The sequence below is a fragment of the Bactrocera neohumeralis genome, chromosome 5, assembly GCF_024586455.1.
Source record: "Bactrocera neohumeralis isolate Rockhampton chromosome 5, APGP_CSIRO_Bneo_wtdbg2-racon-allhic-juicebox.fasta_v2, whole genome shotgun sequence".
NCBI lineage: Eukaryota > Metazoa > Arthropoda > Insecta > Diptera > Tephritidae > Bactrocera > Bactrocera neohumeralis.
The window spans coordinates 57,888,714-57,913,158 of record NC_065922.1 but is presented as its reverse complement, the minus strand read 5'-3'; the positions used below and the strand labels follow the sequence as shown (position 1 = coordinate 57,913,158).

General features: G+C 35.8%; 1 protein-coding gene across 1 annotated transcript in view; it reads left to right on the top strand.

Moving 5' to 3' along the window:
* The window catches only part of LOC126760156 (protein sidekick), a 45,775-nt gene that overhangs the window by 17,754 nt on the left and 3,576 nt on the right, over positions 1-24,445 (top strand). The window contains exons 5-14 of the mRNA XM_050475602.1: positions 2,307-2,426; positions 7,105-7,260; positions 10,655-11,083; positions 15,503-15,700; positions 17,180-17,197; positions 17,285-18,788; positions 18,910-20,630; positions 20,693-20,971; positions 23,493-23,813; positions 23,919-24,253. Of these exons, the coding sequence (XP_050331559.1) occupies positions 2,307-2,426; positions 7,105-7,260; positions 10,655-11,083; positions 15,503-15,700; positions 17,180-17,197; positions 17,285-18,788; positions 18,910-20,630; positions 20,693-20,971; positions 23,493-23,813; positions 23,919-24,253 (5,081 nt within the window). The remainder of the gene's footprint in view (positions 1-2,306; positions 2,427-7,104; positions 7,261-10,654; positions 11,084-15,502; positions 15,701-17,179; positions 17,198-17,284; positions 18,789-18,909; positions 20,631-20,692; positions 20,972-23,492; positions 23,814-23,918; positions 24,254-24,445) is intronic.

Below are 24,445 nucleotides of genomic sequence, written 5' to 3'. Positions count from 1 at the left end.
GCACCCAGATTTTTCACGGTTCAAATTCATTAAAGTAATGTTCTTAACGGCTGTTGCCTTAACTCCATTATAGCACGAATATGTTTTTATTTACGAAATTAGTGCCACTAAGTGTGCCTAGAAATTCACAAAAAGGAGCACTCCAAAATAAATCCCAGTTGCCCGCAATTAAGCAATATACATAAGTGTGTATTTGTGCATGCATGTTTTATATGCAAATACTGCTATCGGCACCAGCAGTCAACTGCTCACTTTACTCAAATATTTCAAAATTTTATTTATGCATGTTGGAAATAATAATACAAGTACACAGCTAAAAACGCCAACATCAAGCCAGTCTACCTTATATTTATGCCCTGAACAGGGTATATTAAGTTTCTCACGAAGTTTGTAACACTCAGAAGGAAGCGTCGAAGACCCTATAAAGTATATATGTATATAAATGATCAGTATGTTGAGCTGAGTCGATTTACCCATGTCCGTCTGTCTGTCTGTCTGTTTATATACGAAGTAGTCCCTACTCTTCCCTCCTCTAAGACAACAATGTAATCTCCGAAGAAATTGTTCAACATACAGCTGCCATACAAACGGAATGATCGGAATCAAATGCTTGCATGGGAAACTTCCTCATTTGACGACATATCTTCACGAAATTTTGTATGAGTTATTGTTCAAAGAAATAATGTAATATAGGAAGAAATTGTTCGGATCGGCTTACTATAGCATATAGCTGCCATACAAACCGAACGATCGGAATCAAGGGCTTGTATGGGAAACTTTCGCATTTGACGTGATATCTTCACGAAATTTTACATGAATTATGCTTAAGGCAACAATATAATCTCCGAAAAAATTGTTCAGATCGAATTACTATAACATATAGCTTCCATACAAACGGTACACATAGTTACTAAAAGAAATGCACCTGTGAAGGGTATATTAGCTTCGGTGCAGCCAAAGTTAACGTTTTTTCTTGTTTTATCATACAAACAAACGCAAAATTTCCGCAGTCACGCCAAAATTTTAATACTTCAACGCCATTTGCTCTGTAGCAAAAATATGCCGTGCAAATATACATTTATATATACAATATATGAATATTTTATTTTAAATATAAAATATAATAGCGCCAACATAGCTCTGCACCTGTGCACCGCAAGTAAGGGAAGGTTATGATCGGCCGCAACTGGGGATAAAATTGGCTCATAATTTGGTTGGAATTAAAGTCATGATGTCTTTATTGGTATTCAGTATTCCTTATTTTGTTTTTTTCTTTTTGGAAACTAATACTCATAATTTGTTTATCGACAGAAAGCTGCGGACCGATTTCACTCTAACTTAGTACCAAATCAGAATGTTATGTAGGATACATTTTCGATATCTGTTATCAGTCTTTAGTTGTCTATTACAAAGTCAAATAAACTTAGATGACGTAATATAAGAAGATGTTTTAGTTGGGTTCCAACTTTCACTGTGAAATCACTATCGAAATATTATATGACTGATTTTATTTATAGTGGTCAAGTAGCATATGACATGGGAAGTATAAATTCGAACCAACACACAATCGAAAATTCGAAAGTTCGCTTGGCTTGTTTTGATATAATAACCAACACTAAATCTATCTCAATTATTTTAAGGAGTTAACTGTACTCTTAGATTAACAAAACTAATATACTATTTTCGACATGTTGCGAGAGTATGAGAATACATACAAACTAGCATAACAAAAACATATATAGTATTACTGCATTTTCATATATTAAATACAGCAACCATACGCTCCCTTTATCCCTTTTACTATTTAACTAACATAGTTATATTTTTACTAACATATAGCACAGGTCACACGTAGGTGTGTTTAGGGTCAAAGTAAACCCTACAACGTGGCATGTAGGCATAACACAAGCGCTCTGAACAATTTTATTTGCACTTACACCTTTTTAGCTCGCCTTGCTGGTCAAAGTTCGTAAATGAATAATTGGCTAGGCACTGACCCTTTGGTAGCCCCTCTAGTTAGTCAGTTGGCAGCGACATAAACCACTTGATTGTACACTCCTTACATACACCCACTTTTAGCGTACATACTACATAAGTGCACGGTTAAGATTTTTTTATGTTCTGGCCTGTACTCCACTTAACCACTATTTACTCATATTTTCCGCTAAAAACTATTTTTCCTTTTTTTACGCTCATGTTACTTTGTGTCGTTCTCAACTTGCGTATAATTTTTTTTGGTTTTGCTTTTTTTTTTATTAGCTCGACTTTTGACTTTATTTTTTTGTGCATTTTTTTCTTTTTAATAGCCTCGGCGCCGGTGATGGAGAAAGCACCGCAAAATGTAACCGCATTGGATGGCAAGGACGCAACCATTTGGTGCCGAGCAGTTGGTGCACCAAATCCCAACATCACATGGATTTACAACGGTAAGTCGATGGCAGCTGAGAATGCGATTACACAATTACACGCATCCATAAGCCTTTATGTATGGTTATTTGTAGTAAATGTGTTTATATGTATATATGTAAGTATGAACGAAGACCGAATATAACGCTGAGGTAACACGCAACCACACGCGCATAAAAGTATCTCAGCACTTAGGTTAATAACTCGGAAGAAGGCATGTACGCAATATTTTTTTGGATATTCATGTATGCTCCCAATAGGAATTTTTGATACGCATTTCAGAATGTTCATATATCTAAGAGGATTATTCCATTCATATCTATACTGATTATTACGAAGTTTGCGGGTAAATAGTATACAAAGAAATCTGCAGTGATAATTGAAATAAGCCACTATCTATATTCCACCAATAGAAATAAATATAAAGCTCATTAAAGAAGTGAGTAAGGAACGCCAATAATATACCCCGTTCAGAAAGAGCACAGGAAGAAGTAACACCAGAAAAGCTTCGTAAATATATGAAGTTATGACTGCAAAATTAAGCGAGTTGATCAGTTCATAGTTTTATAAATAAAAAGCTTTGCGTGCGATCACTCGCCAAGGCAACGCTCTGGCTCATCGGCCGATACTTACTTAACCTGTTTCCCCTTGTCTAGTTCAAAAAGTGGCTCACTGGAATAGGAATTCACTTAAATGAAGAGCTCTAGATGGGGAAACAAAAGTATGTTTTGAAGTCATAGAAGCTTCCCACTATTGGCCGATATCGAATTGTTATTTTTGGGAATCATTACAACAAATTCATTACTCTAAATGGAGATAGTCTCCATTCATAGTCGAAAATTAAAACCTTTTTTTTTCATTCACAAAACCTTCTTTCTTTGAGAGAACAAGGACCATATGTATGCTATTAGAGGGCTTTATTCCCGATTGGGTACATTTGTTTTTGTATACATAAATTTCGTTGGAAGTTAAATGTTATTTCATCCATTGAAGTGAAGTGTCGAAAGTTTTCAGAACTTTTGCTGGTAGCATTAGAAGTGCAACACTCAGACGCTCATTAGACGAAAATGTCTATCTTCACATGAATAAACAAAGTTTGGTGGTATTTCACGCGGCATACCGACATATACGTATGTATGTGTGTATGCTGTCATGATTCTTTTAATAGCGTCATGTTTTTGCTCAGAGGTAGGCAAGACCAACTTTTCCATTAGAAAAGTGGAAGATTAAAAAAAACATGTAAACAAAAACGTTAAAAGTTGGTATCATTGAAGGCAACATATGCGAATTTTTATAATTAAATGGTCTTTGTGCAATATATTTGCTTCGCCCCATTAGTCGAGAAAACCTGTTGAAAATCATACACCACCAAAATCATATGTTCTGTGCTAAATGTTTACAATTAGTAGAAGAAGAGAAAACCTGTGGGATTTTATATGGAATTTTCTATGTCAAAACCCCTATCTAATAAAAGATTTAATTTTTCTCTGTGTCCCAAAAATAACCGAACTTTATATTTAAATCATACATTTTTCAGCATTAAAAATATACAAGATACAACCTCTTTCAAACGCACCCAACTTCATAATAGAACTTAAAAGATGACAGATGTGAAAGTTACAGTCATTTCCATAAAATAAAAACTTTTTTATAAAAAGAAAATGTGAAATTTTACGATATTATTGAAAAAACTCGCTGAGGCAAACGAATTGATGAAAAAAATTTGTAGTGAGGATTTTATCAATCGTACTCAAGTCTATAAGTGGATTACACAATTTTAAAATCATGAGTATTTAAGGTCGTTCAGAAGCTAGTAGTGGTGATGAATTAATGGAAAAACTCCACGAAATTATTGATATCGATGCAAATCTTAGTACGAGAATGTTGTCCGAGGGATTAATAAGAGTAAAAATACTATTTAGAGAATATTATCCGAATATTTAGGTAAAAAAGTTCTTGTTCCACTAACTTTTTTCTGAACTTTTGTTCCACTAAAAAAGTAAACGTGTTTCTGATGAAAAAGCAGTATTCTCTCATTAACCGCCCTCCGCATTCACTAATTTATAACCATGTGCCTATTTTCTATTTACAAAGCAGAAAGTTCATTCTAAGGTGATATTCTAGCTGCCCTAACAGAGGAGCTGAAGAATATTTCTATAAGGAGTTACATGAATTTCCTTGGGTAAAAAATAGGCTTTTTTCAATAAATTTTTTTCTCATATAAAAAATTAAATATTTTATTCGAATTTTTTATTGTTACAAACCTACACTACTAACAAAGAAATTCAGAAAAATTTGGAAAAAAATATTTTAAGCTCGACCATTTCGACGCCATTTTCGGTGACCGCTCGGAAAGAAGATGCGCCCGCGTTGGAAAGACAACCTTTCACAGTATCATCTAAACTGAAAAAATAAATGTTTCAGTTAAAATCTTAACTTAGAACTTGGACGAAGGAAAAAACGTGAAAATTTCAGTGAAAATTTCGCGACATTTTTTTTCAAATAGTTGTCATTGAAAAAAATCCTTCCTTCAAGTCTTTAAGAATTGTATTTCAAAGACCTGTGTAAAATTTCCTGAAGATCGGTTGAGTAGTGCTCGAGAAATCTTGCCAACCGACTTAAAAAACACAGTTTCGAGAAAAACACGTTTAAAGTCGGGGCACTTAGCCTAGCTAGTCTCGAGCACACAAGTTCTCAAGGCTGTATCTCCGAAACTATTACTTGGATCGGAAAATTTAGGACAATATTCTAGAGGTGTAAAATTTAATAAGATAATGAAAACATAAATTTTTTTAAACCCCGTAAATCCATGTAGCCCCACATATGACGTAAAACAAAAAACTTAACTTCGGATGCACATAGCTAGAATACCCTTCACAAATAAAAAGGTTTCCATACAGGTACTTTATTTTGATCGGTCGGTTTGAACGGCAACTTTTTGTAATAGTAATCCGATCTGAAAAACATATTGAGTTATTTCAGCGAAGACTTAGGCAACCATACCAAAACTTCGTCAAATATAAAAATGTTTATACAAGAACTTGATATTGATCGAACAGATTGTGTGACAGCTATAGGCTGTAGATGTCCGATATCGGCGGTTCCGATATATGAACGGTTTCTTGAGGAGAAAAGACGTGTTCAAAATTCCAGAGTGATATTTTAAAAACTGAACGACTAGTTCGCCTATATACAAAGCAATGGACATGGTTTAAAACACTCAGCTGGTGATGCTGTACATTTATATACTATATATATATTTTATAAGGTCTCCGACGTTTCCTTCTGGGGGGCACATAACTCACCGTGTTAATGGTATAAAAATATATGCATGCGCTGGTTGATCGTTCCAAACGTCGTATTGAGTCTATAGTTAATATTTTTCTAAGATAATATAATGTGTATTTTATTCTAAATCAAAAAATGTCGCTTATTTTTAAGACACACTTGTATTTTTAGATAGAATTAAACTAATTTTGTTAATGTTTATAAGTTCTAAAAATTGCCTTTATTTAAATATTACTTACTTTTTACCATAACAATTACCATTAAAATCCATTAAAATATTTAAGAGAACGCGTGATAATTAAATTGTAGTATCCTTTTCAACGCCTTTGCCATTTAATTTAATTGCTGTACGTATATATATACATATATACTAATTGTGTGGCAAGTCATAAATTGTTGCACGTGGCAATGCGCGAGCTTCATGCGAATTCCGCTGTTGTTATAAACGTCTACAGCTAAAATAATTGTACATATTTCAAAAACATAATTATTTAATAATGCACGCTTGAATTTTAATGAGTACTAATGCTAATGAAATGTTTGTTTTTGTTTTTGTTTTCCTTTTCTAATTTTGTGTACCCATGCGACTAACTACAACCAACCAACCAAACCAACCAAACAACCAACTGACCATTTAAAATGCTAAAACACCGTTATTGCCGCTAACAACCAACTACGATCACAATCAAAATGTGGCAACGTGTACTTTAAAATGCTAAAATGTGCTGCTAAAATCCTTTTTACCGCAAAACCAACGCATTAATTTCGCCCACACAAACGAAAACATAAAACCAAAAACCACAATAACACCAACAATTGCCTGCACATCCAAACTAAAATTTGCTCACAATACCTGCTGTCCGTGTCGCCTCGATCTGCTAAAATGTACGCATCCTGCCCGTCCTGCTGACACAACGGCGGTGCTCGCACACATTTCGGCTGCCGTGTGTATGTCGGGTTTTGGCAAAATGGTAACCACTGCAAAAAATAACGGTTATAATGACACAATTCCACGCTTCCCGCTGCACTTCTTCATCCGCCGTCCAAACCGTATCATTCGCATTTTGAATATTAAATTCGTTCGTGAAATCGTGATTATGATCATCATGGTTGCCCGTGCATCTGCCTCCCCTCGAGAGATGTTTAATTGGGTTTTGATATGTTGAAACGTATGCGTTGGGCTGCTGGTGCTGGTGTGTTCGCGATATTTTGACTATGGCATGCGGCAACAACAATATCAAACATTGGAAAATATTTTCAACCGGAAATGCGCCATTTGTGTTGTTTGCACTTCATCCGACGCCTGCAATAAACGTTCATCACGCGCATCATATTATTTACCTCAACGTTGCATGTTATACGCATTTCATTTGTGTTGGACAATAACAAAAATTGTTATGATAACAACAGAAACACAACTTGTTGAAATATCCAGTCGCATACAAATACTCGAATCAGGTGATTTATTAATGTCAAATGTGCGCGAAACGGACGCTGGCCTCTATACGTGTGTGCGCTCGAATGAGGCGGGCAGCGTCAATGGTGAGGCCTATCTCAGCGTTTTAGGTAAGTCTAACATGTGTATATTTGCTTGTTGTAGCTACTGCTTTTATAATTGCCTCTCTGTGATGCGACATCAGCATGCGCGCAAATTGCGAATTATTTGGATATCAGTTGTACGAGTATAAATTGGCTATAACCTATTAAGCTAATCCTATAACCATACCATGCATTCGGCTAATAATTTTTATTGCTAAGTTTTGGCTGGTATTCAAATAAACTTGCGTGCCCTGTACCAGCAACGAGTAGACCAATTGAATGTTATGATATAAATTTCTTAGAATATTTAAATACATCGTAAATAGAACTCAGAACTCCTAGAACTATACCTCAAAATAATAACCTGTACGCGATAAAATACATAATATACTGAATATCCACAAAGTATAATAAGTAAGGAAGGTCTAAGTTCGAGTGTAACGGAACATTTTATACTATCGCAATTTTCAAATTAAGAAACCTCACAGTTTGGCCAATATAAATCGTGATTATAAGGTACGTAGGTAAGTCAAGCGGATGTTTAAAAATCCGAGCAATAAGTATGTGGAGACTAGGGAAAGTATTGCTCAAATGTTATCCATTTATTTTATTATAAAGAGATTATATTGAACAATAAATGCGGAATAAAATTAAGTCAAAAAGAAAATTTCTATACAGGACATGTGGAGGCTAAGGGAAGTATTGACCCCATTTTACCCATTTGTGTCGAAGTCAAATCTTGATTCCACAGATGAACCAATATATGCGGTAAAAAAGCCATATGCACTGGGGTTCACATATTTGGTGTGTAGGTTTTTAAAAAGTTATAGTCCAATTTCGACAATTTTTGGGAGTTAGATGGAATACATTGAAGGTAATGTATGGGCAAATGTATTTTGTGATTAATTTCAGTTTGATTTGATTACTTTTAAGAGATCGTCTCAGTATGGCCCTGCGAAAAATCACTGATCTTCGCGATTTTTTTTATGTCCAAATTGGAACTAGAAATCTTCAAAACTCTTCTTTTAAGAGTGGAAACCGTTTTGAAAAACACCATTCTGAGAAAACGCGTTTAAAGATTGAAGTCGCTATGTTCCCCACTATATTGCCTTTCTACAAGAAACGCTGTAGCCGCCGTAATAATTTGAATTTTGATTTCAAAATGTAAAAGGATGTTTACTACAGTGTAGTGTACCAGTGACATACCGTAACAACATTCATTTATTTTAGAAAAGTGCTCGATAGCTACACTAGGCAGAAAAAGTCTGCGTACATGGTACCAACCAAACTAACTCAATGAAAAAAAGGCTTTTAAGTACTTTTTATAAAATTAAATTTATTTTGTTTTCATTAAAGGATATTAAAAGTGTAATTTTATGAAAGCAAAAGTGAATAATTTTCCAACAATAACAATAATAACAAAAAAAAACGTACAGGCGACTAGAAAATCCATTGGAAAAAGTCTGCGTACAAGGTACATACATACTTACATAAGTCGACTAAAGATATTCTGTTTCGGAGTTGCTCTTAAAATTTAATAGGAAGTTGGGTATCCCCTAAGTTTTAAAACTTCTGCCAGTCGACAAGCTTTGAGGTTTCTGTCGATGAGATTTTAGCCCATACCTCGTGCAGTACATCCTTGAGCATAGCTTTTGAGGTAATTGTGCGTTGGCGGATTTTTCGTTCCAGTGAATCCCACAAGTGCTCTATGGGATTCAAATCTGGCGATTGTGGTGGCGTGCGAAGCTGCTTGGTCACGTTATAGAGTAACCAAAGCTTAACTACGTCTGCGGTATGCTTCGGGTCGTTATCGTGTTGGAAATAGTAGTCACTTCCTAGACCCAATTCTTCTGCGCTTTGCTTCAAATTTCTTTTTAAAATATCGAGGTAAGCATATCTGTCCATAGTGGATTCTATAAATTCCAGTCGGCCTACACCATTACCAGCCATGCACCCCCATATCATTGCTCCGCCACCACCATGCTTCACAGTTGGCATCAAGTTTTCCTTATCAAGTGCCGTGCCCGCCATACAATTTTACGCCAAAAGAAAATAAGATATAAGCATGTACGAAGACTTTTTCTGCCTAGTCTATATACAACTGCACAAAGGTTAAATGAGGTGTACGAGTACATTACGACTTTTAGGATACTATGAGCTCGCCCTTGAGGGACGAAACTAAACATATTAAGCGAGCCTAATACCGCAGCTGTTCGAAAAGGGGTGAAATGTCCCTAAGCTCCCTCTTCTTGTAACTGCAGAATAATCAAGAAGCAGCTAGATGCCATCAGGTATTAATATGCAGTAATTAGTCAGCTTGTGCCTTAAGTTGTCTCTGGGAATGATAACCTTTGTAGCCTGTAAAGATCTCTTTTCAAATCTTCTTTCCAAAGATATTCTTTGATGATATGTGGAACTGCGGTTCCATCTGCTCGGTAACAGTCACTTCCTTTACCAGATGGCCAGCCAACCATATTAAAAACTAAAAACTCCTTCATATTCAAAACCATAAATTTTTACTTAAAAAATTCAACAACAATAGAAAACTACCATAAAAAGTCGAACTAAATGTTCAAATTGTTAAATTAATATTTCGTGTATATGAATCAATTTTAACTTTCGGTTTTCAAAAATATATATATTACATAAATATATAAAGCAAAAACTATACTTATAACCACATATATGTACTACATACTGCACTCTCTCTTATGTTCTGATAAATGTACGCGAAAGTAGATACGTATGTATTTCACTAACGTTATTGCTTCTGCCATCTACTCCAAATACTGCCTTCGATGCCACTTGCCAGACAGGCGGCAAATCAAATTTGCACAAACTCTATTAAAATTTCATAACATCAAGCCATTGGCGAAATTCCTTCTGCATGCTCCTTATTTGAAAAACGCAAATACTCGTAGCACCAGAAATATTTCAACTTATCTCTAGTGTAATATGTTCCAACAAGAACCTGTAGAATTACACTCCTTCCGCCTTCGGCAATACAACTACACTACGCACATTCGAATCACTGCGCCTACAGCGATAGTTGGAAAATGCATACCAAAATGTAGATATGTATATGTACTATATGTATATATAAGCGTTTCACGTTATCCGTAGTTTGCTAACTTGCAGCCTTCAACGTAGAAAGACAATCAAATAACCTAAACTCCGCTTTTATGAAAAATGGCGCATAGCGGATAACACTGACAGTTACTGGAATGTGTTTTGGAGGCACAACAAACAGGAAAATGCCATGAATGGCAATTCAATTTCCTACCAACAGCAACCGTTTTTGCGTTTACTATAGAGTTTACGTGCGCAAAAAAATAGCTTACAAAACTTTTCTAATACTTATTTCTTTTTTTCTTTTCTCTTTTTTATGTTTATTGGACACTACACTTTTGTTTGTGCACAGTTCGTACGCAAATCATTCAGCCTCCGGTTGACACCACCGTACTGCTGGGTCTCAATGCGACACTGCAATGTAAAGTCTCTAGTGATCCAACAGTGCCATATAATGTCGACTGGTATCGTGAAGGTCATCCGACTGCTATCAGTAACTCACAACGAATCGGCGTTCAATCGGACGGCACACTCGAAATACAAGCGGTGCGAGCCTCCGATGTGGGCACATATCAATGTGTGGTGACCTCGCCAGGCGGCAATGAGACTCGTTCGGCGCGTTTAAGTGTCATCGAATTACCGTTTCCACCGAGTAATGTGAAAGTGGCGCGTCTCGATGCGCCCAACCAACGGACTATCAACATTTCATGGACGCCAGGCTTTGATGGTAACAGTCCGATACTAAAGTTCATAGTACAGCGACGGGAAGTTTCCGAACTAGGTAAATGTGTAATCTTAAAAAATTATAGTTATTAAATATATGTATAAAGCTATAAATTTTAATATACGTATATGTGTGTATGTATATGGTATTAAGTATTGGGGTTGTAAGCAAGGTGTTGGGTTAGTTCATGCAAGCACACTCATATGTAATGTGTATACATATGTATTTGTATTTTTCGCCGATTTCATATTTATGAAATCTGTAAATAATTATTATTCTGTTTCTGTTTACAATTTTCGCAAATATTTAAATACAAATAAGTGATGCTCATATATATGTATATCGTCACCTGAAATGCAAAATAACGTATCATCAAAAAATTCGAAATTGAATGTCTTATTGATTACGCTTCACTACTTCAAATTACATACATAATATTACATATGTTCAACATTTTCTGGTTCTACGATCAAATATGAACTAGTTTTAACCAATACTAAAATTTTGTTTCACTCATGTTCCATTTTATTTCGTGTTTCATTCATGCCTCTGTAAATTTCGGAAAATGTTGTTACGTTATTTTGCATTTCAGGTGACGATATGTATATTCAAACTACATACATTTGTATGTTGATTTAATTTTCTTCGTTATAATTCAAACGAGGTATTTTTAATACAAATAGAAAAATATAAAAATATGTATTTTTGCCTGAGTAATCTTGTTGCCATTAAAGTTATTTAATATTAAACTTGATTTGTCAAAAATAAAAGGCCGCCATGTCAAACAAACAGTAAGCGACAGTTTGGCCATAGAATTCCAACATCGATATTCGGTTTCAAGCGTAAGACTCAGCCACAAATCAAATTGAAAAAAATATTATAAGGATGCAGGGTCAGGTTTCACATGTCTATCATACGAAAATATATCAGTAAAGACACAAATTATATATTATCCGCATAATTATGTTCACGACAAAGTATAATAACTCCATAGTAGAAATATAGTAATGAAAAGTTTCCGCTTACAAAAAGCAAAAAGTATCAAATTTATACCAACTTTTTGGGAAGTGGGTTTGGAAGGGAGTATTATTATGTTAATACATCAGCACTTTCTCCATGACGATCCAGTAGTATATAGAAGATATGTAAATTAGGTTATAACTATTTGATTTTTTTTTCATGAAAAATTTAAGATCATATACATATACATTCATAAAAGCAGTGCACAATATACAAGGTCTGTCGCAAAAGAAGCAGAACTTTTTAAATATAACTGTTTCTGGTGGCGCCACCTATTGGTGGGTATATGAAATAAAAAGTTTGATCTCTTGTTGACATTTCGTAAAAATTTTAAGACAATTGGATAACTACAATCGATGTTATCGATCAAAAAGTGACAGCAGCTTTTGGTCATCGGTCGTAAAATGCAAAGAGCAAATATTAAATTTTGTTTTAAACTTGGGAAAACGTTTACTGAAAAATTTCAAATGATGAAAAAAGTTTATGGTGATCAGTGCCTATCCCGTAGTAATGTGCGTGAGTGGTTTAAGCGATTCCAAGAAGGTCGTGAGGACCTCTGTGACGATCAGAAGTCGGTCGTCTTCAGATGTCAAAAATATAGACAATGCTGATTTGTTTTTACGATTCCGAGGGTATTGTACACCGAGAGTTCGTCCCACCTGGCCAAACGATTAATGCTGTGTTTTACCTTGGTGTTATGAAGCGTCTTTTGTCACGCATTCGTCGTGCTCGACCACAATACCGTGAGGCAGGGTCCTGGCGCCTGTTGCACGATAATGAGCCGTGTCATCGGTCGACGCTGGTCACTGATTTTTTGACAAAAAACTCCATATTAACCATTAATCACTCACCCTACTCACCTGATCTGGCACCCTGTAATTTTTACTTATTTGGAAAACTTCATTTGCCCATGAAAGGACACTGGTTTCAGAACATTTCAGCTATCCAAAAGGCGACGACCGATATTCTCGAGAGCATTCCGAAAAATGACCTTAAACACTCATTTGAAATGTTAATTGACCGGGCTAAACGCTGTATCGAAGCACAAGGAAACTACTTTGAATAAAAAAATATAACTTTTGAAAAACATTAATTTTTTGTTGTTTTTTCTAACAGTCATGTTTCTTTTGCGACAGACCTTGTATTGCATCAGATTTTCATTTATTCATTTATTCATAAACAAATATTATTTTTAAGGCATAACATTACCATATTTATATTTTCACTTCACTTAATATTGATTTATGTTATTTTTATAAATATATATTTTAAGTGAGCGACAAAAAAATAGGCTGAAGATCAAATTTGATCCGGACTGGTCCCTTTAAGCTGCTGTTGCAAGCCTATTCAATATACATATATTTTTATTCTCATGTTAGTGTGAAATTTGATCGAAATATTCAGCATAAAGTCTGCTAAATTAACGAAAATTATTATAGTATATATGTAGGAACTTGTGAAATTCATGGACTATGCTTATCGGAAATTTTAAATTCTTTTATAAGCCTGATAAAAGCTAGGAATCTTATATATTTTAGCTATCATATCATACCATTCTTCTTCTTCTTTATTGGCGTAGAAATCGCTTACTCGCCGAATAGGCTGTTTTGCTCTTTTCATTGGAGGTGACCCAAGCTAAGCGCAGAACCCTGGGAAGGAATTGTTCGCCTTCTATGCTATTACCAAAAAGAAATGCTGTCAGAGTTTCATTGAGATGTCGCACTGATTCACCGATATGCTATATTTGTTGTTTGAAAATGATGTTTGAAAATCTTTATATTAGTTATATAGGGGCTAGGGAGATTATTAACCTCATTTTACCCAGACATAAAAGCACATTATTATTAAGAGAAAATTCTGTTTTACAGATTGTCCGATATTGGCGGTAGAAAGTCGGTCATAATACGTGTCATGTAGATCCATATATTCTGGTTATGGTCCGTTTTCCATCATTTTCTGACGGGATACAGCACTCCAGATATCCAACAAAGTTGACTGTATGGATCGAGTAGACACTGAGGTATAGGATTTCACCAAAAGATGGTCCCATTTTCCAAGTTTTACACTTACCCCTATGATACCTTTAAGCGCCGTCTCGCAATTGTTTTCTTTTGCAATACCAATCTCTCTACATTGCCGAACAGACGGGGCAGACAAACTGTTACCCAAAATTCTTCTCGTCTCGTCATCATGATATTTTATACATATGTATGTATATATACATAGGTATAATTCTTTAATAGTTTATTAGTTTAGGTGATGCAAACCACAGTTAGGGGAACAAAACCATTGTACTCACATCTAAACTTAAAACTTCAAGTGAGCATTTTGCAAAAGTTAAATTCGTTTATTCCTTTGTTAAAAATAAAAAAGTGCAGACATAGGATTGAAGTCAACAAAAGTATATAATTTTTCACATATCAAAACATAAACATAGAAACATACATACTCACATCATACGATCACAAATTGTGTTGAAAATATGAAATTACTTCCATGATATGCCCCAAATTTTCGTTATTGGTTTAGAGACTGAAAATTAAAAAAAAAATGGATTTCAATTAAAAGCTTATTTAAGGCAATGCTACACATTCTTGCCCTAAAAGTTCATGTAAAGTAGTAAACATAGCATTTCAGAAATGTTGTTCTGAGAGAAAAATTTCATTTCGCCACAATTGGTAATTTGGTGCTTAATTTTCGTTAGAATTTTTTGAAAATACTCGTACATATTTAAGTATGTGTGACAGCAGCCAACCAACAAGTGCAGTATGCATTTCTACTTGTATAGCACACCAAAACCAGAAATATACAAAATTTTCACAAATCAAAATTTTGTTTTTTCTTTCTTCTCTTTCTTTTTTGCACAAACAAAATATTATGTATTCACACTGAACACTCACACGCATACTCTGGCACGTCTACTCACGCCAATATACTCAAACTCATATTCTAAAATCAACAACAAAATCAACTCTGGGTGTACACTGAACTATTGACTACGCGCGCCTGGCTAAACATGATTTTCAACATAAATATGTCTACTATATACCATATTTACAAATATCTTATTTACATCCTTTCCTTCCCACATGCTTTCCATAAATATATCAACTTTAAATTTGTTTTAATTTACAACTCGAATACGAATTTTTGCAATCGTTTCCGAACCAATACCATTTTTTTGCAATTACCTTTATATTTCCATATATATTATTTGTACTGTGGTGATTGGTTTGATTTAAATTTTTATGAAATTTTTTTATTATTTCTTCTCTAAAACTGCACTAATACATTTCGATATACACACCGCTATCGTTTCAATTACTTTTTTCAACCTTATTTCTTCTCTTATATGCTATCCTTTACTTTCCTGCTCTATATAACTATTTTCTTTTCTCCCAAACCTCACATTTTATCTCTCACTCTATCTCGTCTTCAAATCATTAACAATCACAGAAAAATTCGTAGGTCCAGTTCCAGAACCTTTACTCAACTGGGTGACGGAACTGAGCAACGTCTCGGCGGATCAACGTTGGACGCTATTGAAGAACCTCAAAGCCGCTACGGTATATCAATTTCGTGTGAGTGCCGTAAATCGTGTTGGTGAGGGCTCTCCATCAGAGCCCAGTAATATAGTGGAATTGCCACAGGAAGGTAAGCGATAAAAAAAATTTAGTTGGAAAATTATTTAATCAAGTATATAAATCATTTTAAATTTATGGATTTTCATTATCTATTTTTTTCACTTTTAATTAAACTCACTTCTCGAAATAGTTACATGTAATTTTTAAAATGTTACACAAAAGATAAAAAAATCAATATAGTGAAAATTTTGTTTACCAATAAAGGCGAAAACGTTTTTGTCGGTTTAAGAATCTAAGGGATTGTGCTTGAGGTTTAATTTTGAATTTTGTAATCAATTTCATTGGAAAAAATAACGAATTTAAGGCTGCTCAATGTCTGGTTACCAGCATTTCTGTCCAGTTAATATAGTGGTCCACTTAGTATAGCGTCCATTTAATAGAGCTTTCACTGTATTTTTATTTATGAATGGTTTTTGCTATCCTATTTTCTATGTAGGTTCGAACTGAACACAGTGTGTTAAATTTTACAAAAATCGGTTAAATAGTTTAGGATTCCATCGCGGACAAACAACGTGACACGTAATTTTTATATACATACATATGTACATACAAGTATAAAAATATATTTGTCAGTAGTTATTTATTATTAATGATTTAGTCTGTCAAAAACCATTGTATTATAATGTAGGAAAATTTAAACCTTGAAGGAAGAACACAAATTTACACGACAAAAATCTTCTGAATACATCCCGTAGACACTTCTACAAATCTGGCCAGTGTAATTATATAGTGAAACAGTCAAATCGTGGTAATATTTAATGGGACCATAATCCTGTGAACTTAATATTATTGATTAATTAATTTGATTCAAAAGTTATGGAGCGAAGAAAAATCGATTATTTAGTGATTAATTATTCAACTAATAACTTGGGAACGTATTCTTTTATTAAAAACAGAGATTGAAAATCCGTAATACAAAACTATAAACACGTATTATTTTGGGGCCAAGCAAAACTTGTAAATGCAGCTCAATTGTTGGAAGAGAGTTAATTTCTTGCCTTAAAATTTTTCGACAATCGTATCTTTAAATACAATGAAATTCCAATAGTTTTCGAAATAACACGTGTAATAATTTTGGAAGACGGTATATAACCGGTTTTACAATAGGTTAAATAACACTTTATGAATTGTAATTTCTCCTGTATTCAATCTTATAAAATAGGAATTCAGAATTCTAGTTGGCTTATATACATATAGAGACACCGTAAACACCTCGACGCACTTAAGCTTTATAATATTCTCTTAACTAATAATATAAAAGATTTAAAACGGGATGATTTCGAGTATTTATGTTGTTGCTTATTACCTAGTCATAATTATTTTTCAAACTGATTTTTTGCATATTGTTCTTGAAATTTAATTTGATAATTAAATTGAAAAACGTTAAAATTTGTTTATAAACAACGCTAACACAAATGTATTAACGCTATTGTATCCCTCTTTGTCGTTATGCGCCTAAAATATTCCGGCTGTGTAAAATAATTTGTAGAATTACCGCTTCACCGAGGTACATACATATTTCAAGCGCAAATATTATACCAAATTTACTTGCAGCAACTTGCTAATCTTGTATGTATTTCTCCTACCCCTTTAGCACCTTCTGGCCCGCCTGTTGGCTTTGTCGGTTCAGCGCGTTCAATGTCAGAAATAATTACCCAATGGCAGCCACCACTAGAAGAGCATCGTAATGGACAGATACTTGGTTACATATTACGTTATCGACTCTACGGTTACAACAATGTACCCTGGACCTATCAGAATATAACCAATGAAGCACAACGCACTTTCCTGATACAGGAACTTATTACTTGGAAAGATTACATCGTGCAAATTGCCGCGTACAATAATATGGGTGTTGGTGCGTATACAGAAGGTGCCAAGATCAAGACGAAGGAAGGCGTACCGGAAGCGCCGCCTACATTTGTCAAAGTCAGTGCGATTAATTCGACTTCAGTGCGCGTAAACTGGACACCACCAAATCCACAGCAAATTAATGGCATTAACCAAGGCTACAAATTACAAGCTTGGCGTACGGAAATTATCGATAGCGAACCGCGCGATATTGAGGAGCGTATGATTACAGTGCCACCAAGTTTACTTGATCCATTAGCTGAACAGACAGCAATAATGACTGGTTTGGAGAAGTTCACTGAGTACAATATTACCGTGTTGTGTTTCACTGATCCCGGTGATGGTGTTAGCAGCTATAAAATACCCGTGAAGACATTGGAAGATGTACCCGACGAGATAATGGCATTGCACTTTGACGATGTATCGGATCGTTCAGTGAAGGTACTCTGGTCACCACCAAGAAACACAAACGGCATTCTTACAGGCTACAGTGTACGATATCAAGTGAAGGATCGCCCTGATACACTTAAGGCTGTTAATCTAACAGCCGAAGATACGGAACTTACAGTCACACAGTTGCAAGCCACAACACATTATTGGTTTGAAATACGTGCTTGGACAAAAGTTGGGGCTGGGCCAGCCAAAACTGCAACTATACAATCGGGCGTGGAACCGGTTTTGCCACATCCACCAACTAATTTGGCACTTTCGAATATTGAAGCATTCTCCGTTGTACTTCAATTTACACCAGGCTTTGATGGTAATTCGTCTATCACCAAATGGAAAGTGGAGGCGCAAACTGCACGCAATATGACTTGGTTTATAGTTTGTGAAATCTCTGATCCCGATGCAGAAACTCTCACTGTTACGGGGCTCATGCCTTTCACGCAGTATCGTTTAAGGCTTAGTGCTACAAATGTGGTGGGCACATCGCAACCATCGGAATCTACTAAGGATTTCCAAACAATACAAGCGCGACCGATGCATCCACCTTTCAATGTAACTGTACGTGCCATGAGTGCAACACAATTGCGTGTGCGTTGGATTCCTTTGCAGCAAACCGAGTGGTTCGGAAATCCTCGCGGCTATAATATAACTTACAGGCAGCTGGAGAGCGAAACGCGAGTGCCGGCAAAGAGCGTAATGATCGAGGATCACACTGCGAATTCACATGTGTTGGAAGGGCTGGAAGAGTGGACAGTTTACGATGTGGTGATGAGCGCTTGTAATGACGTTGGATGTTCAAAGTGAGTTATATTTTTTAAATTAATGCACAAATTTTTTTTATAAGATAGTGTAATATGTATATATACATATACATATACATATGTATATATTTTTATTTAACTTTTACTATTTTCGACTCAGGCACAGTACTGTAGCTACAGAGCGTACACGTGAAGCTGTACCATCATATGGGCCACTTGACGTGCAGGCTAACGCCACTTCTTCCACAACTATTGTCGTACGCTGGGGTGAAGTGCCGAAACAACATCGAAATGGACAAATTGATGGCTTTAAAGTCTTCTACGCTGCTACCAACCGTGGTGGTCAAGTATTGCATAAAACTATATCCAACAATGCATCCTTCACCACTACGCTTACTGAACTTAAAAAATTCGTCGTCTATCACATACAAGTTCTCGCTTTTACCCGTCTCGGAGATGGTGCCTTAAGTACACCACCAGTACGCGTGCAAACTTTTGAAGATACTCCCGGGGCGCCATCAAACGTTAGTTTTCCAGACGTGTCCTTTTCAACTGCACGCATTATATGGGATGTGCCTGATGATCCAAATGGAGAGATACTTGCATATCAAGTTACATATTCTCTTAATGGGAGCGCCAACTTAAATTATAGTCGTGAATTTCCACCATCAGATCGTACATATAGAGCAACACAGCTACTCGCCGAGCGATATTACATATTTAGCGTGACAGCACAAACTCGTCTGGGTTGGGGAAAAACCGCTTCAGCACTTGTCTATACAACGAATAATCGCGAACGACCTCAACCGCCTTCGATGCCACAGATTTCACGTAGTCAAGTACAGGCTCACCAAATAACATTCAGTTGGACCCCTGGCCGGGATGGCTTTGCGCCGCTACGTTACTACACCGTACAAATGCGTGAAAATGATGGTCCTTGGTCGCTCCTACCAGAACGTGTCGATCCGGCACTCACCTCTTACACGGCTACAAACTTAAAACCATATACCACGTACCAATTCCGCATACAAGCCACCAATGATTTGGGGCCATCCGCTTTCAGCCGGGAGAGCATCGTTGTGCGCACATTGCCAGCTGCGCCATCATCAGGCATAGGTGGTCTTAAAGTAGTGCCTATTACAACCACATCAGTGCGCGTGCAGTGGAATGCTTTGGAGACCGCAATGTGGAATGGCGATGCAGCCACCGGTGGATACCGCATTTTGTACCAACAATTGGCTGATTTTCCAACAGCGCTACAAGCTACACCTAAGACGGATGTTATGGGCATCAATGTGAATAACGTGGTACTCTCAGATCTGCAACAGGATCGTAATTATGAAATTGTTGTGCTGCCCTTCAACTCTCAAGGTCCCGGCCCGGCATCACCCCCAGTTGCTGTATACGTTGGTGAAGCTGTGCCGACCGGTGAGCCACGTGCCGTGGATGCTGCACCCATTTCTAGTACAGAAGTGCGTTTACGCTGGAAACCGCCAAAGCAAAGCATGCAAAATGGTGATCTTTTAGGTTACAAAATATTCTATCTAGTTATTGACTCACCGCAAAAACTAGAAGAGGGACGTAAATGGGAAGAAGAGATTGAAGTGGTATCAGCAACAGCGACTTCGCATAGTTTAGTGTTCTTAGACAAATTCACAGAATATCGTATACAACTACTGGCCTTCAATCCGGCTGGTGACGGACCGCGGTCGGCGCCAATTTCTGTAAAAACCTTACAAGGGCTCCCGAGTGCACCCCTCAACTTACGTTTCGAAGAGATTACAATGCAAAGCTTAAAAGTATCTTGGGATCCACCACGGTTTCCTAATGGTGAAATACTAGGCTATCTAGTTACCTATGAGACCACTGAGGAGAATGAAAGTAGGTTTTTAAAAATTTAAATAAAAATTTCTTACACCAATACTTTGAACCACTGTTCACAGAATTCAGCAAACAAGTAAAGCAAAAAGTGTCCGGCACATCCTTAAAGGTACAAAATCTTGAAGAGGAGGTCACTTACACCTTTACAGTGCGTGCACAGACAATCGAATATGGTCCGGCTATTAGCGAAAATGTCACCACAGGTCCACAGGAGGGTTCACCGGTAGCGCCACGGGATTTGATACTTACGAAAACATTGAGTAGCGTAGAAATGCATTGGATTAATGGACCATCAGGGCGTGGCCCAATACTAGGTTATTACATAGAAGCGAAAAAACGAGGTAAGCGGATTTTTATTCCATATCAGAATATTTAAACTTTTTTACAAACTAGTGCTGAGAGGAGTAAATCTTATATATAAAATATAATACCTTAAAGCTCGCATATAAACCATATTTCTATAAAAAAAGAAATTCTCTTCGAGTCATCAAAAGAGGGTATATCTACGTAGGTTTATAATTTGATATGAGGTGTCCAATATCAAGTAATTTGACTTTAAAGTCCTAATGATGATTTATAAATAAAACCATTTATGTTTAAAAAGCTTATGATAATGGAAAGAGAAAAAGGTGAAACTGTCTTTAATTTTCATTAAAAACAAAAAATGTTAACTTCGTTTATTCCGGTTCGAGAATAACCTTCACAAATAACAAGGTTTCATTATGTATGGAACTCGATTTCTTTTGAATGGCCACCACGGACACGCTTGCAAAAGCTCACACGCTGAACCCAATTTTCGACGGTTTTGAAGCATAAATCTGCCGATACTGCAATGTCATGTTCGATATACTATGTACGTACGAAGTTCATCAATCATCGGTGGTTTGTTGGCATAGACCATAGACTTGACGTAGTTGTGGCTTGTGGCGCCGTCCTATTGGAACTACATATTGTTCATGTCCATATCATCCAATTCCGGTCAAAAATATTTGGTTATCATTGAGCGGTAGCGATTCTCATTCACAGCACCTTGTCGGTCTTGATCATCAAGGAAGAAATACGGCCAAATGACTCCACCGGCCCAGAAACCGTAATTTTTTCGGGATGCAATGGAGACTCATGGAGTATTTTTTGCATATTTTGCTTATTGACGAAGCCATTCAGCCAGAAATGAGCCTCACCGCTAAAGATGATTTTTCGATGAGAATCCGGATCATTTTCAAATTGTGCTCAGCCCAATTCACAAACATACAATGATTCTGTTGGTCAAGCGGCTTCAGTTCTTTGATCTTATAAGGATGTAAGCCAAGATCTTTTCGCAAAATTCGCCACAACGAAGTCACAGAGATGCCCAAGGCTTGAGAACGACGTGTGAGAGACTAATTTGGGTTTTCCCAAATTAATGCACTATTAGCAGCAATATTCTCGATACTCCGGGCACTTCTTTGTCTTACTGTCACGGGAACATTTTTTACTGTGCCTGTGGATTCAGATTATTCTTCTAAACGCTTAATTGTTGATCTGACAGGACGATTATGACGACCATAAATTGGACGTAGCGCTCTTTAAGTTGAGGCCACTGACTCCGAATTTCGGTAGAAAATTTTTGTAATTTCAACTCGTTGTTGGATCGTATATTTTCCGGACGTTGTGCCGCTGCCTTAGACAATAATCCATGCCAAATTTTGTGAAGATATCTTGTCAAAGAAAATTATTCAACAAGAACATGATTTTGATCTATACAATTTATTTGGATATTACAGCGTTCCTTTGGAAAATAATAATCCATGCAACGTTTCGGTGATTCCGATAAATTAGTAGCTTCTTGTAGAAAGAAGAAAGTGTCCAAAATTTCAGATCGAAAATTGAGGCGCTAATTCACGTAGTTCTCTCTCCGTGGAGAAGAAGTTTTCGTCTAGGTGTTACAAACTTAAAAAACTCTGTTCAGGGTATACAAAATACCAAAATAAGCGTAAATGCCAAGTATTTTCAAGCAATAGCCACCAATCTTTTACTCTGGCTTGTATAAAAGTAAACTATGTAGTATTATTCAATAATAAACTTGATATAAAACATTTGCTAAATTCACACTTAATATATATACATATGTATATATTTATGGACATATTTATGGTAAATTGGTTTTAATTTTGTAAGTTTAATCTTTCATTCTCTTTGCTCTCTTACTCCTTTCAATCCTACAAAAAAAATCAATACAAAATGCTTAAGTAGAAAGAGGAGAACCATCTTTTATTTGTAAGTACTTGCGTGAGGGCAAAATGTCATAACTAAAGTGCAAAATGTTTATAAAAAATCACTAACAAAGGCACACCCACAAATGTATTATATTATTTACACAATTAAATAGTTATACTTTAGTTTACTCAAAATTTACTTAAGAAAAAATTTTAATATTTTTGTATATCATTCATTTACCGTTATGTATGTATATATTGACTTCCTACTTCAGCTACATTTAAGGCGCACAGTTGCTAGAACTCTGCTTCCGGCTTAGTTATCGCACAAAATCTCTTATTTCGTTTCTGAAACTAAAAATTATTATTATAATAGTGTCAAATATTTATGCTCATTTAAATTCAAGACTTAGTGGCTGATTTGATAACCAAATAACGCTAAAGTATTCTGCTAATTTTTGCAATTTGGAAGCTAGATTCCATAAAGCTGTTGTGCTTTAATTCTTATAATATTAAATATATATAACCTTACATTATATTTTCAGAAAAAATTTTAATTTTTATCAGTTATTACATAATTAAATTTATCTAATACATGTATATTATTTATGTAGTGGGTCACAAAATTATCCCATTAAACTAAAAACAATTATTATTTTCCCCACAGACGACTCCCGTTGGGAGACAATCGAACAGACAAACAGCGGCACCATACAAGATTTCACAGTCAGCTATCAAATTTTATTACCATCCACTGCTTACACATTCCGCGTGATTGCTTACAATCGCTATGGTATTTCATTCCCCGCCTATTCTAAGGATTCGATTTTGACGCCATCGAAGTTGCATTTGGAATATGGTTATCTACAGCACAAACCATTTTACCGACAAACTTGGTTTATGGTTTCGCTAGCAGCCACTTCAATTGTTATCATTATTATGGTCATTGCTGTGCTATGTGTGAAAAGCAAAAGTTACAAATATAAACGTGAGTTTTCTTTAATTTTTAATAGAATATAGAAATTATTGGTTTCGTTATATAAATTAGCACATTTATATTTATGTATATATTTTTATTATATTTATATTGCAGAAGAAGCACAGAAAACCCTTGAAGAGTCCATGGCAATGTCTATTGATGAACGACAGGAATTAGCACTTGAATTATATCGCTCACGGCATGGTGTCGGTACTGGCACGCTTAATAGTGTTGGCACTTTGAATCGTGGTGCATTAGGAACACTGGGAAAAAAATCTTCTAATCGACCGCCGACAAGTTTGCAATTAGGCAAAAGTCCGCCGCGTCCATCTCCAGCATCTGTGGCATATCATAGCGATGAAGAGAGTTTGAAGTGTTACGATGAGAACCCGGATGATAGCAGTGTTACAGAGAAGCCATCAGAGGTGAGCTCCTCTGAAGCATCACAGGTAAAAATTACACAAAAGTTAAGGGTTTAATTTTATATTATTAGTTAGATGCCAAATGAATTTTTGGAAGCCAACTTCTTTTTTTTTTTTCAATATTAAGAACGTGATGAGAGACATTATTAATATGTAGGGAGAGACTTATTCATTATGGCTATTAAACTCTCAGATAGTACAGGGAGACGTAAATTTAAA